Genomic DNA, 12,012 nt, shown 5'->3' with positions numbered 1-12,012 from the left:
GGCCAGTCACAGAGTCACTGGAGCACACACACATAGCCTTTGTACACACACATGCACACAGAAATGAATACACACACACCCAAACCGGAATATACAGAAAGGAACACACACAAGATCGACGTCTGCTCCAGTGACCCAGTCACGGGGATGGGGAAGGCATTATGGCGCCTGGTCTCCTGAATGAGCCCTGATACAGTCTGTCAGAGCCAACAGGCTTATCAGGGCTTGGAGAAGCAGACAATGATTGGGCTATACAACAAATGAAGATGAAGTAAGTGAAACAACAACACATCAAGATCATTGCAAGTAAACCCTTCAAAAATAGCTGGCCTAGCTGGCCTGTACCTGTTATTTTTTTCATAATCTTGGTGATTTGTCTGTAAGGCTTATTAGGCTGCTGTCTTAATTACTGTATGATTGTAGGACTACTTCAAACAGCCTAAAAAAACTTTACAATCATGTGACATTTTTGCAGAACTGAAACTCTTCAGTAAGTGGGAAATGAAACCCATAGGCCTACCCATATGCTGTTGGGGGCCGTTCTCACTCTTAGAATTTTACTTCTCTAGTACTCCTCACACTGCCGAAGCATCTGGCTCGAGAAGATGAAGATGATTTCCGTGCTTCTTAACGCTCTCGTGCTGCTGTCGGCGTTGGGCCGAACTGGGGCAAGATGCCGAACAACATCATCGCCATATACAACCCCTTCAGGTACCGTATTCAAATACACACGCGCACACACACACACACAGGTACTACTGTAGAGATCCTCGATATGAGGCACGTTACAATTCCCACCAAGTGGGTCAATGCTATTGGCATGATGTGTAGGGTGTTTGCCTTTCACGCCAGCGACCCTGGTTCGCTTCACTGCCCCACCGTTCGCTACACTGCTTCTGGTCTGGGATATTTGAAGTGTACAGCAACAAATGTATTTGATTGATTGCTGATGGATGGATTGATTTGTGATTGATTGATTCTCTGCCCCCCGCTCCAGGCCACTCCACCTCAGACCTGCGTGGTCGGATGTTTACAGTGTCATATTCGTATAGCATAGGATTCACCATGTACACAGACGCAATCTTTCCTTCTCCTTCCACCTCTCCTTCTCCCTCCTCTCCCTACTCCACTCCCTCCCCCACCACCTACCACTCTCCTTCCTCCTCTTCTGCCTCCTCCTCTCCCTCCCCCACCACCTACCCCTCTCCTTCCTCCTCCTCTGCCTCCTCCTCTCCCTACCCCTCTCCTTCCTCCTCCTCTCCCTCCCCCACCACCTACCCCTCTTCTCCTTCCACCTCTCCTTCTCATTCCACCTCTCCTTCTCCCTCCTCTTCTCCTTCCACCTCTCCTTCTCCCTCCTCTCCCTACTCTTCTCCTTCAACCTCTCCTTCTCCCTCCTCCCCTTACTCTTCTCCTTCCATCTCTCCTTCTCCCTCCTCTCCCTCCTCTTCTCCTTCCAGCTCTCCTTCTCCCTCCTCTCCTTACTCTTCTCCTTCCAGCTCTCCTTCTCCCTCCTCTCCTTACTCTTCTCCTTCCAGCTCTCCTTCTCCCTCCTCTCCCTCCTCTTCTCCTTCCAGCTCTCCTTCTCCCTCCTCTCCCTCCTCTTCTCCTTCCAGCTCTCCTTCTCCCTCCTCCCCTTACTCTTCTCCTTCCATCTCTCCTTCTCCCTCCTCTCCCTCCTCTTCTCCTTCCAGCTCTCCTTCTCCCTCCTCTCCCTCCTCTTCTCCTTCCCGCTCTCCTTCTCCCTCCTCTCCCTCATCTTCTCCTTCCAGCTCTCCTTCTCCCTCCTCTCCCTACTCTTCTCCTTCCAGCTCTCCTTCTCCCTCCTCTCCCTCATCTTCTCCTTCCCGCTCTCCTTCTCCCTCCTCTCCCTCATCTTCTCCTTCCAGCTCTCCTTCTCCCTCCTCTCCCTCCTCTTCTCCTTCCAGCTCTCCTTCTCCCTCCTCTCCCTCCTCTTCTCCTTCCAGCTCTCCTTCTCCCTCCTCCCCTTACTCTTCTCCTTCCATCTCTCCTTCTCCCTCCTCTCCCTCCTCTTCTCCTTCCAGCTCTCCTTCTCCCTCCTCTTCTCCTTCCCGCTCTCCTTCTTCCTCCTCTCCCTCCTCTTCTCCTTCCACCTCTCCTTCTCCGTCCTCTCCCTCATCTTCTCCTTCCACCTCTCCTTCTCCGTCCTCTCCCTACACCACCTCCTCTCCCTCTCTCTCTGCTCTGACTGTGTGTCTGCGTTACATGGCCGAGGAGGGAAAAGACTTGACTCTCTTCAGCCTCACTCAGGGGAACCACTGGAACCTATTACTGGAAAGGAACGATGGGATGGACCGCCTCTCCATCTTACCCTCCTCTCAGTCCTTCCGCTCCTATAGGCTACTGTGGTCAATCACAGAGCCACGTCCCTGGACCAGCCTGTGCGTTACCTGGGAGAAAAAGACGGGCGTGGCCCAGGTGTGGAGGGGCAGGACTGTCAGCATCAGGAAGAGGGTGTTTGGCCAGGTAAGAGGAAAGACAGTGGGGAAGATGAGGGAGAGGGGAGGGGGAGACAGGTTGAGGGGTGGGGGAATAGGTGAGAGAGAGGTATATATACAGTGAGCTCCAAAAGTATTGGGACAGTGACACATTTCTTGTTGTTTTGGCTCTGTACTCCAGCACTTTGGATTTCAAATTATACAAAATGGCAAATGAATCCAACAAATTTGTAGAGTCACAAGCTTGATCTAGTCATTGGGTGCTATGAATATGGGACCAAATACTTACATTTGTAGTACTTTAATACACATACGCACAGCTCTGGAAAAAAATTAAGAGACCACTGCAATTTTTTCTTAAATCAGCATCTCTACATGTATGACAGCCATTCCATTCCAGTGTCTGTTGAATTCCAACACAGGCACACCTCATTCTACTGAATTAGGTACTGATTAGGTGATCACATGAACCAAATTTACATTTTTAGTCATTTAGCAGACGCTCTTATCCAGAGCGACTTACAGTTAGTGAGTGCATACATTATTATTTTTGCATACTAGCCCCCCGTGGGAATCAAACCCACAACCCTGGCGTTGCAAACGCCATGCTCTACCAATTGAGCTACATCCCAAATCTTATTTAACGAGGAAAAGTATAACATTCACTGCTGTGGTCAACACCATCCTCTTGCAATAGGACCACCTGGATGGCAAAAACAGTGCTAATAGTACCTCAAAAGTAATATTAATCAAAAAATAACTATTGACCATGCCAAAAGAGTTGAAAAGGAAAGTTTTGAGTGAGGAAAAGAAGGGTTCAATTCTGGCTTTACTGGCAGAGGGATACAGTGAGCATCAGGTTGCTTCCATCCTTAAAATTTCAAAGACGGTGGTTCATAAGAACAAGGTCAAGCAGCAGACATTGGGGACAACAAAGCTACAGACCAGCAGAGGGCGAAAACGACTCTCTACTGACCGGGATGACCGCCAACTCATTCGAATGTCACTCAACAACGGTAGGATGACATCAAGTGACCTACAAAAAGAATGGCAAGTGGCAGCTGGGGTGAAGTGTACGGCGAGGACGGTTCGAAACAGGCTCCTAGGGGCAGGGCTGAAGTCGTGCAAAGCTACAAAAAAGCCCTTCATCAATGAGAAGCAAAGAAGAGCCAGGCTGAGGTTTGCAAAAGACCATTAGGATTGGGCCGTAGAGGACTGGAGTAAGGTCATCTTCTCTGATAAGTCCAATTTTCAGCTTTTCCCAACACCTGGTCATCTAATGGTTAGACGGAGACCTGGAGAGGCCTACAAGCCACAGTGTCTCGCACCCACTGTGAAATTTGGTGGAGGATCGGTGATGATCTGGGGGTGCTTCAGCAATGCTGGAATCGGGCAGATTTGTCTTTGTGAAGGACGCATGAATCAAGCCACGTACAAGGTTGTCCTGGAAGAAAACTTGCTTCCTTTTGCTCTGACATTGTTCCCCAACTCTGAGGATTGGTTTTTCCAGCAGGACAATGCGCCATGCCACACAGCCAGGTCAATCAAGGTGTGGATGGAGGACCACCAGATCAAGACCCTGTCATGGCCAGCCCAATCTCCAGACCTGAACCCCATTGAAAACTTCTGGAATGTGATCAAGAGGAAGATGGATGGTCACAAGCCATCAAACAAAGCCGAGCTGCTTGAATTTTTGCGCCAGGAGTGGCATAAAGTCACCCAACATCAATGTGAAAGACTGGTGGAGAGCATGCCAAGACGCATGAAAGCTTTGATTGAAAATCAGGGTTATTCCATCAAATATTGATTTCTGAGCTCTTCCTTAGTCAAAACATTAGTATTTTGTTGTTTAAAAATGAACATTAACTTATTTTCTTTGCATTATTCGGGGTCTGACAACACTGCATCTTTTTTGTTATTTTGACCAGTTGTCATTTTCTGCAAATAAGTGCTCTAAATGACAATATTTTTATTTGGAATTTGGGAGAAATGTTGTCAGTAGTTTATAGAATAAAACAAAAATGTTAATTTCACCCAAACACATACCTATAAATAGTAAAACCAAAGAAACGTATATTTTTGCAGTGGTCTCTTATTTTTTTCCAGAGCTGTATAAGTAAATTTGTCCGGTCCCCTAAAATGGGGGATTATGGACAAAAAGTGCTGTAATTTCTAAACGGTTCACCCGATATGGATGAAAATATCCTCAAATTAAAGCTGACAGTTGTAAGATTCTGTCTGTATTTTCTTAGTTCACCTTGTGTTCTTGAACGTAGCCCTGTTTCTTTGTGTTCTTGAACGTAGCCCTGTCTTTCATTTTTGTTCATTGATTTCACTTGTGTTAGTTACTCACCTGGTCTCATCAGCTCCTTATTTAGTTCAATTCATTCTGTTTGTGCCTTGTGAAGTATTGTTCGTTTTGACTCTACTAAGCCTTTTCCTAGCTCATTTATGAGAACCAGTTATAGCCTTCAGTCCTAGTTTTGTTTCACCTGCCTGTTTGCCTACCTGTGTATGACCATTGCCTGCCTGTGACCACGATTCCTGAGTATTCATTACAACAGTCTGGACTCTCATAGTCATGTATTGTTTCAAATCCAAAGTGCTGGAGTACAAAGCCAAAACAACAAAAAATTGGTCACTGTCCCAATACTTTTGGCGCTCACGGCCTCTCAACATGTGTCTTGAGGTAGTTTCAATATCTCTCAAAAAAGATACTGAACTATCTATTAAACTCCTGAGTTTAATGAAATAATTTGGCATAATGTAGATGAGTGTGTTCCTTTAGTATATAGAATGTCTTCAGAATGTTTTCAAATGCATTTACTTTTTCCCAAAAAAATTGTGTTACAGCCTTAATTTAAAATTGAGTAAATTGAGATTTTTCTGTGACTGGCCTACACACAATACCCCATAATGTCAAAGTGGAGTTATGTTTTTATTTTATTTTTATTTTTTACAAATGATTAAAAATGAAAAGCTGAAATGTCTTGGGTCAATACGTATTCAATCGCTTAGTTATGGCAAGCCTACTGTAAGTTCAGGAGTAAAAATGTGCTTAACAAGTCACATAATATGTAGCATGGACTCACTCTGTGTGTAATAACTGTTTAACATGATTTTTTTAATGACTATCCCATCTCTGTACATCGCATATACAATTATCTGTAAGGTCCCTCAGTTGAGCAGTGAATTTCAAACAAAGATTTAACCACAAAGACCAGGGAGGCTTTCCAATGCCTCGCAAAGAAGGGCACTTATTGGCAGTTGGGTAAAACATTTAAAAGCAGACATTAAATATCCCTTTGAGCATGGTGAAGTTATTAATACACCCAGTCACTACAAAGATACATGCATCCTTCCTAACTCAGTTGCCAGAGTGGAAGGAAACCGCTAAGGGATTTCACCATGAGGCCAATGTTGACTTTAAAACAGTTACAGAGTTGACTGTGATAGGAGAAAACTGAGGATGGATCAACAAAATTGTAGTTACTCCACAATACTAACCTAATTGACAGAGTGAAAACAATGAAGCATGTACAGAATAAGAATATTCCAAAATATGCTTCCTGTTTGCAATAAGGCACTAAAGTAATACTGCAAAAAATGTGGCAAAGCTATTTACTTTTTGTCCTTTGTATAAAGTGTTATGTTTGTTGCAAATCCAATACAACACATTACTGAGTACCACACTCCAAATTTTCAAGCATAGTTGTGGCTGCATCATGTTATGTATATGCTTGTTTTTTTAAGGACTGGGGAGTTATGGAGTTATGGAAATGGAATGCACAGGCAAGATCCTAGAGGAAAACCTGGTTGTCTGCTTTCCATCAGACACTGGGAGATGAATTCACCTTTCAGCAGGACAATAACCTAAAATATCTACACTGGGGTTACTTATCAATAAGACAGTGTATGTTCCTGAGTGGCCGAATTACAGTTTTGACTTAAATCTACTTGAAAATCTATGGCAAGACCTGAAAATGGTTGTCTAGCTATGATCAACAACCAATTTGACAGAGCTTGAAGAATTTTGAAAATAATAATGGGCAAATGTTTCACAATCCATGTGTGGAAAGTGCTTAGAGACTTACCCAGAAAGACTCAGAGCTGTAATCGCTGCCAAAGGTGCTTATACAGAGTATTGATCCAGGGGTGTGAATACTTACGTAAATGAGATATTTCTGGATAAAAAAAATTATACATTTGGAAACATTTCTAAAAACATGTTTTCACTTTGTCATTGTGGGGTATTGTGTGTAGATGGGTGAGAGAGAAAAAATATTGAATAAATTTTTAATTGAGGCTGTAACACAACAAAATGTGGAATAAGTCAAGGGGTATGAATTATTTCTGAAAGCACTGTATTATCATGTATTCTAATTATATGCTCTATGTGTTTTTGTGTGTGTGTGTGCGTGCGTGCTTGTGTAGGTGACCAATGGGCCTCCTGTCTTGAACGTGTATAAGTTTGAGGGGCAGGTAACTGACGTGGAAGTGTGGGACAGAGTCCTCTCCCCAAGCTGGATAATGGCCTTCATGTCTGGGTGGCAGTCCTACTACTACACCCCTGGTAACCTGCTGACCTGGTCCAAGGCCATCTACTCCACCAATGGTGAGGTTCTCCTGGAGAGAAACACCTACAACTCTGACCATCAGCCTATCAGAGGCCAGCACCAGCCCCCAAGACCAATGAGAAGGAAGAGAATGAGGAAGTTTGAATGGAAGAAGAGAGAGAGGGCAGAGTAGATGGCGAGAGCACGGCCGTAGGGGAGAGTAGTGATTGCCACTAACCCTTACTTTAGATTAGAAGATATACAGTATTTCCCATTTTCATGTATGACCCAGCGACACTCCTTACTTGTGAATCACTCTGGATCAATGTCTGCTCAAATTCTGATTCTGTGATATCCATGTCTGTCCTGATGGTCCCCAGGGTCAAATTAAGTCCTACTCTGGCTAATGATCATGTCGTTTGCCCCTTGCATCTCCCATGTCTGTCAGCTAAGTATCTCCGCTAGCCAAGTGTGGACATTGCTCACCTAGCTAGCTATCATAGTGCTACCCATTAGAGCTGTGGCACCACGGAAAACACATCACACATTATGCTCAGCACATACCCTGGCCGGGAAATCCGACCTGACAGGGAAAACTAAAACCAATGAATTCAGCAGTTCTCAGGCAGGCTAGAAGCACAATATTGTTACTGTTGCATCACATTGGATGACCACAAGCGACTTATTGGAGCTTTTTAACATAAAAAAATACAAAAACGTGCATACTGCAGCTTTAAATGATTGTTAAACAATTTAAATGATTGCTAGATTATTTAAAAGATTGTTAAAATGAAGCATGTGGCAAATTAAAAGGCATTGATGAGAAACATTTGTGTGTGATATTTATTGGAATAGGCTTAACCTGGGTCTGTGAAACTTGCCCTTTGGCAAGGTTAATACTAAAATGTTACCATGTCAAAACAGCCTCATTGCTATTTAACATAAAACTATGTTATGGAGCCCTCAGCTGTCCTGACTTTAGGAGGAAGCTTGTTCCACCATTGGGATGCCAGAACAGAGAATAGCTTTGACTGGGCTGAGCGGGAGCTGCCCTCCCATAGGGGTGGGAGGGCCAAGAGAACAGAGGTGGCAGAACGGAGTGCTTGGGTTGGGATGTAGGGTTTGAGCATAGCCTGAAGGTAAAGAGGGGCAGTTCCCCTTGCTGCTCCGTTGGCAAGCACCAGGGTTTTGAAGATGATGCGAGCTTCGACTGGAAGCCAGTGGAGTGTGCGGAGGAGCAGAGAACTTAGAAGAACTTAAATTACATGGGTTTGATGGCACAAGTGGGGATCCCAGCCAACAGAGGGTTGTAGTAGTCTAGACGGGAGATGACAAGTGCCTGGATTAGGACCTGCGCCGTTTCCTGTGTGAGGATAAGGTCATACCCTATGAATATTGTAGAACATGAACCTACAGGAGTGAGTCACTGCTTTGATGTTTGCAGAGAAGGACAGGGTGTTGTCCAGGGTCACGCCAAGGTTCTTTGCACTCTGGGAGGGGGACACCGTGGAGTTGTCAAGTGTGATGGAGAGGTCTTGGAGTGGGCAGGCCTTCCCCGGGAGGAAGAGCAGCTCCGTTTTGTCGAGGTTGAGCTTGAGGTGGTGGGCCGACATCCAAGCTGAGCTTTCTGCCAGAGGAGAGAGAGTCAGCTTTGGCAGAGCAGAGCGCCTCTTTGACACAGAGGAGAGCGGTCTCAGTTGAATGAGCTGCCTTGAAGCCTGACAGGTTAGGATCAAGTAGATTGTTCTGAGAGAGATAACGAGAGAGTTGGTCAGAGACAGCACGCTCAAGTGTTTTGGAAAGGAAAGAAAGAAGGGACACCGGTCTGCAGTTTTTGATGTCAGAGGGGTCGAGTGTTGGTTTCTTGAGGAGGGGAGCGACTCTGGCCATCTTGAAGTGGTCAGGGATGAGTTGATAAGGGAAGTCAGGAATGGGAGAAGGGAGGAGGGGATGCGATCAAGTGGGCAGGTTGTTGGGTGGCCAGACAGGCAGGATTTTATCTGGAGAGACAGGGGAGAAAGAAGTCAAGGCGTAGGGTAGTTCTGTGTGAGTGGGATCAGTGGGCTCAGTAGGCTGAGTGAATGAGGAGCAGATGTTGTCAACCATTTTTTTCAAAGTGGTTGACAAAGTCGTCCTCAGAGAAGGAGGAGGGGAGGGGAGGAGGTGGAGGATTAAGGAGGGAGGAGAAAGTGGAGAAGAGTTTCCCAGGGTTGGCAGAAGCTTGAAATTTAGAGTGATAAAAAGTGGCTTTAGCAGCAGATACAGAGGAAGAGAAGGTAGAGAGGAGTGAGTGGAAGGATGATAGTTCCTCCGTAAGTTTAGTTTCCCTCCATTTCCACTCAGCCGCCCGCAGTCCTGTTCTTTTAGCACGCAGTGAGTCACTGAGCCAAGGAGCGGGAGGGGAAGGTTGAGCCGGCTGGGAGGAACGGGAACAGTGATAGTCAAAGGATGCAGAAAGGGAGGAGAGTAGGGTCGAAGAGGCAGAGTCAGGAGACAGGAGGGTGGATTTAGCAGAAGAAGGAGAGGATAGGATAGAAGAGGAGAGAGTAGTGGGAGAGAGAGAGCGAAGATTGCAGAAGCGCATGACCATCTGGGTAGGGTCTGAGTGGGTAGGGTTGAAGGAGAGATGGCGAGAAAAGGAAACAAAGTAGTGATTAGAGACATGGAGGGGGGTTGCAGTTAGATTAGTAGGTGATGAGGTCAAGCATATTGCCTGCCTTGTGAGTGGGAGGGGATTGGGAAAGGGTGAGGTCAAAAGAGGAAAGAAGTGAAAAGAAAGAGGTGGAAAGAAATTAATTCAAGTCAGGCATCGGGAGGTTAAAGTCGTCCAGTACGATGACTGGTGATCCATCATCGGGAAATTAGCTTATCAAGGTGTCAAGCTCATTGAGGAACTCTCCAAGGGCATCTGATGGGCGATAGATGACAACAATGTTAACCCTAAGTGCACAGGTGACAGTGACTGCATGTAATTCAAATGAGGAGATAGACAGGTGAGAGAGGGGGGAAAGAGAAAATCTCTAGTTAGGAGAAATGAGTAGCCCTGTGCCAACATCACGATGACCAGATGCTCTCGGACTATGAAAGAACACATAGGCAGATGACAAGAATGCAGCTGGAGTATCAGTGTTCTCTGGGGTAATACATGTCTCCGTGAGGGCCAAAAAGTGTAGGGACTGAAGGGCAAGTATTCGGAAAGTATTCAGACCCCTTGACTTTTTCCACATTTTGTTACGTTACAGCCTTATTCTAAAATTGATTAAATAAATAAAAATCCTCATCAATCTAAACACAATACCCCATAATGACAAAGCAAAGACAGGTTTGTAAAAAACAGAGATACCTTATTTACATGAGTATTCAGACCCTTTGCTATGAGACTCGAAATTGATCTCAGGTACATCCTGTTTCGTTTGATCATCCTTGAGACGTTTCTACAACTTGATTGGAGTCCACCTGTGGTAAATTCAATTGATTGGACAAGATTTGGAAAGGCACAAACCTGTCTATATAAGGTCCCACAGTTGACAGTGCATGTCAGAGCAAAAACCAAGCCATGAGGTCGAAGGAATTGTCCGTAGTGCTCCGAGACATGATTGTGTCGAGGCACAGATCTGGGGAAGGGTACCAAACCATTTCTGCAGCATTGAAGGTCCCCAAGAACACATTGGCCTCCATCATTCTTAAATGGAAGAAGTTCGGAACCACCAAAACTCTTCCTAGAGCTGGCCGCCTGGCCAAACTGAGCAATCGGGGGAGAAGGGCCTAGGTCAGGGAGGTGACCAAGAACCTGATGGTCACTCTGACAGAGCTCCAGAGTTCCTCTGTGGAGATGGAAGAACCTTCCAGAAGGACAACCATCTCTGCAGCACTTCACCAATCAGGCCTTTATGGTAGTGGCCAGACGGAAGCCAATCCTCAGTAAAAGGCACATGAAACCCTGCTTGGAGTTTGCCAAAAGGCACCTAAAGGACTCTCAGACCATGAGAAACAAGATTCTCTGGTCTGATGAAACCAAGATTGAACTCTTTGGCCTGAATGCCAAGTGTCACGTCTGGAGGAAACCTGGCACTATCCCTACGGTGAAGCATGGTGGTGGCAACACCATGCTGTGGGGATGTTTTTCAGTGGCAGGGACTGGGAGACTAGTCAGGATCGAGGGAAAGATGAATGGAGCAAAGTACAGAGAGATCCTTGATGAAAACCTGCTCCAGAGCGCTCAGGACCTCAGACTGGGGCCAAGGTTCACCTTCCAACAGGGCAACGACCCTGAGCACACAGTCAAGACAACACAGCAGTGGCTTTGGGACAAGTCTCTGAAAGTCCTTGAGTGGCCCTGCCAGAGCCCGGACTTGAACCCGATCTAACATTTCTGGAGAGACCTGAAAATAGCTGTGCAGCGACAATCCCCATCCAACCTGACAGAGCTTGAGAGGATCTTCAGAGAAGAATGGGAGACACTCCCCAAATACAGGTGCCAAGCTTGTAGCATCATACCCAAGAAGACTTGAGGCTGTAATTGCTGCCGAAGTTACTTCAACAAAGTACTGAGTAAAGGGTCTAAATACTTATGTAAATGTGATATTTCAGTTTTTTATTTTTATACATTTGCTAAAAAATCTAAAAACATGTTTTTGCTTTGTCATTATGGGGTATTGTGTGTAGATTGATGAGGAGAAAAAACAATTTAAATCAATTTTAGAATAAGGCTGTAATGTAAAAAAATTTGGAAAAAGTCAAGGGGTCTGAATACTTTCCGTATGCACTGTATGATGAGATGAACTGAGCCTTAATGACAGCAGATCAGCAGTTCCAAACACTGCCGGAGACTAGGAATTCCACATGGGTTGTGTGTGTGTGTGCGTGCATGCGTGAGTGTTTGTGTGTTCCTCCAACTGCCGTATCCAAATTTAGATCTCTGAAACTCAGACAGAGCTTCTGTATTGTTGCGGCATTCACAATTTGCAATTATCTGAGAAGATCACGCACTTTATATG

The 12,012-nt window shown here is 45.4% G+C and overlaps 1 protein-coding gene across 1 annotated transcript; it reads left to right on the top strand.

The window, feature by feature from the left end:
• The first annotated feature begins 208 nt into the window (after nucleotides 1–208).
• Nucleotides 209–7,229, top strand: LOC121541520 (putative protein TPRXL). The gene is given in 5 exon segments (XM_045208265.1): nucleotides 209–271; nucleotides 570–711; nucleotides 998–1,549; nucleotides 2,129–2,487; nucleotides 6,894–7,229. Coding segments are annotated over 4 exon segments (1,353 nt in total). The 5' UTR covers nucleotides 209–271; nucleotides 570–605.
• The last annotated feature ends 4,783 nt before the right edge of the window (nucleotides 7,230–12,012 follow it).

The sequence above is a fragment of the Coregonus clupeaformis genome, chromosome 27, assembly GCF_020615455.1.
Source record: "Coregonus clupeaformis isolate EN_2021a chromosome 27, ASM2061545v1, whole genome shotgun sequence".
Lineage (NCBI taxonomy): Eukaryota > Metazoa > Chordata > Actinopteri > Salmoniformes > Salmonidae > Coregonus > Coregonus clupeaformis.
This window is presented reverse-complemented; position numbering and strand designations above follow the sequence as displayed.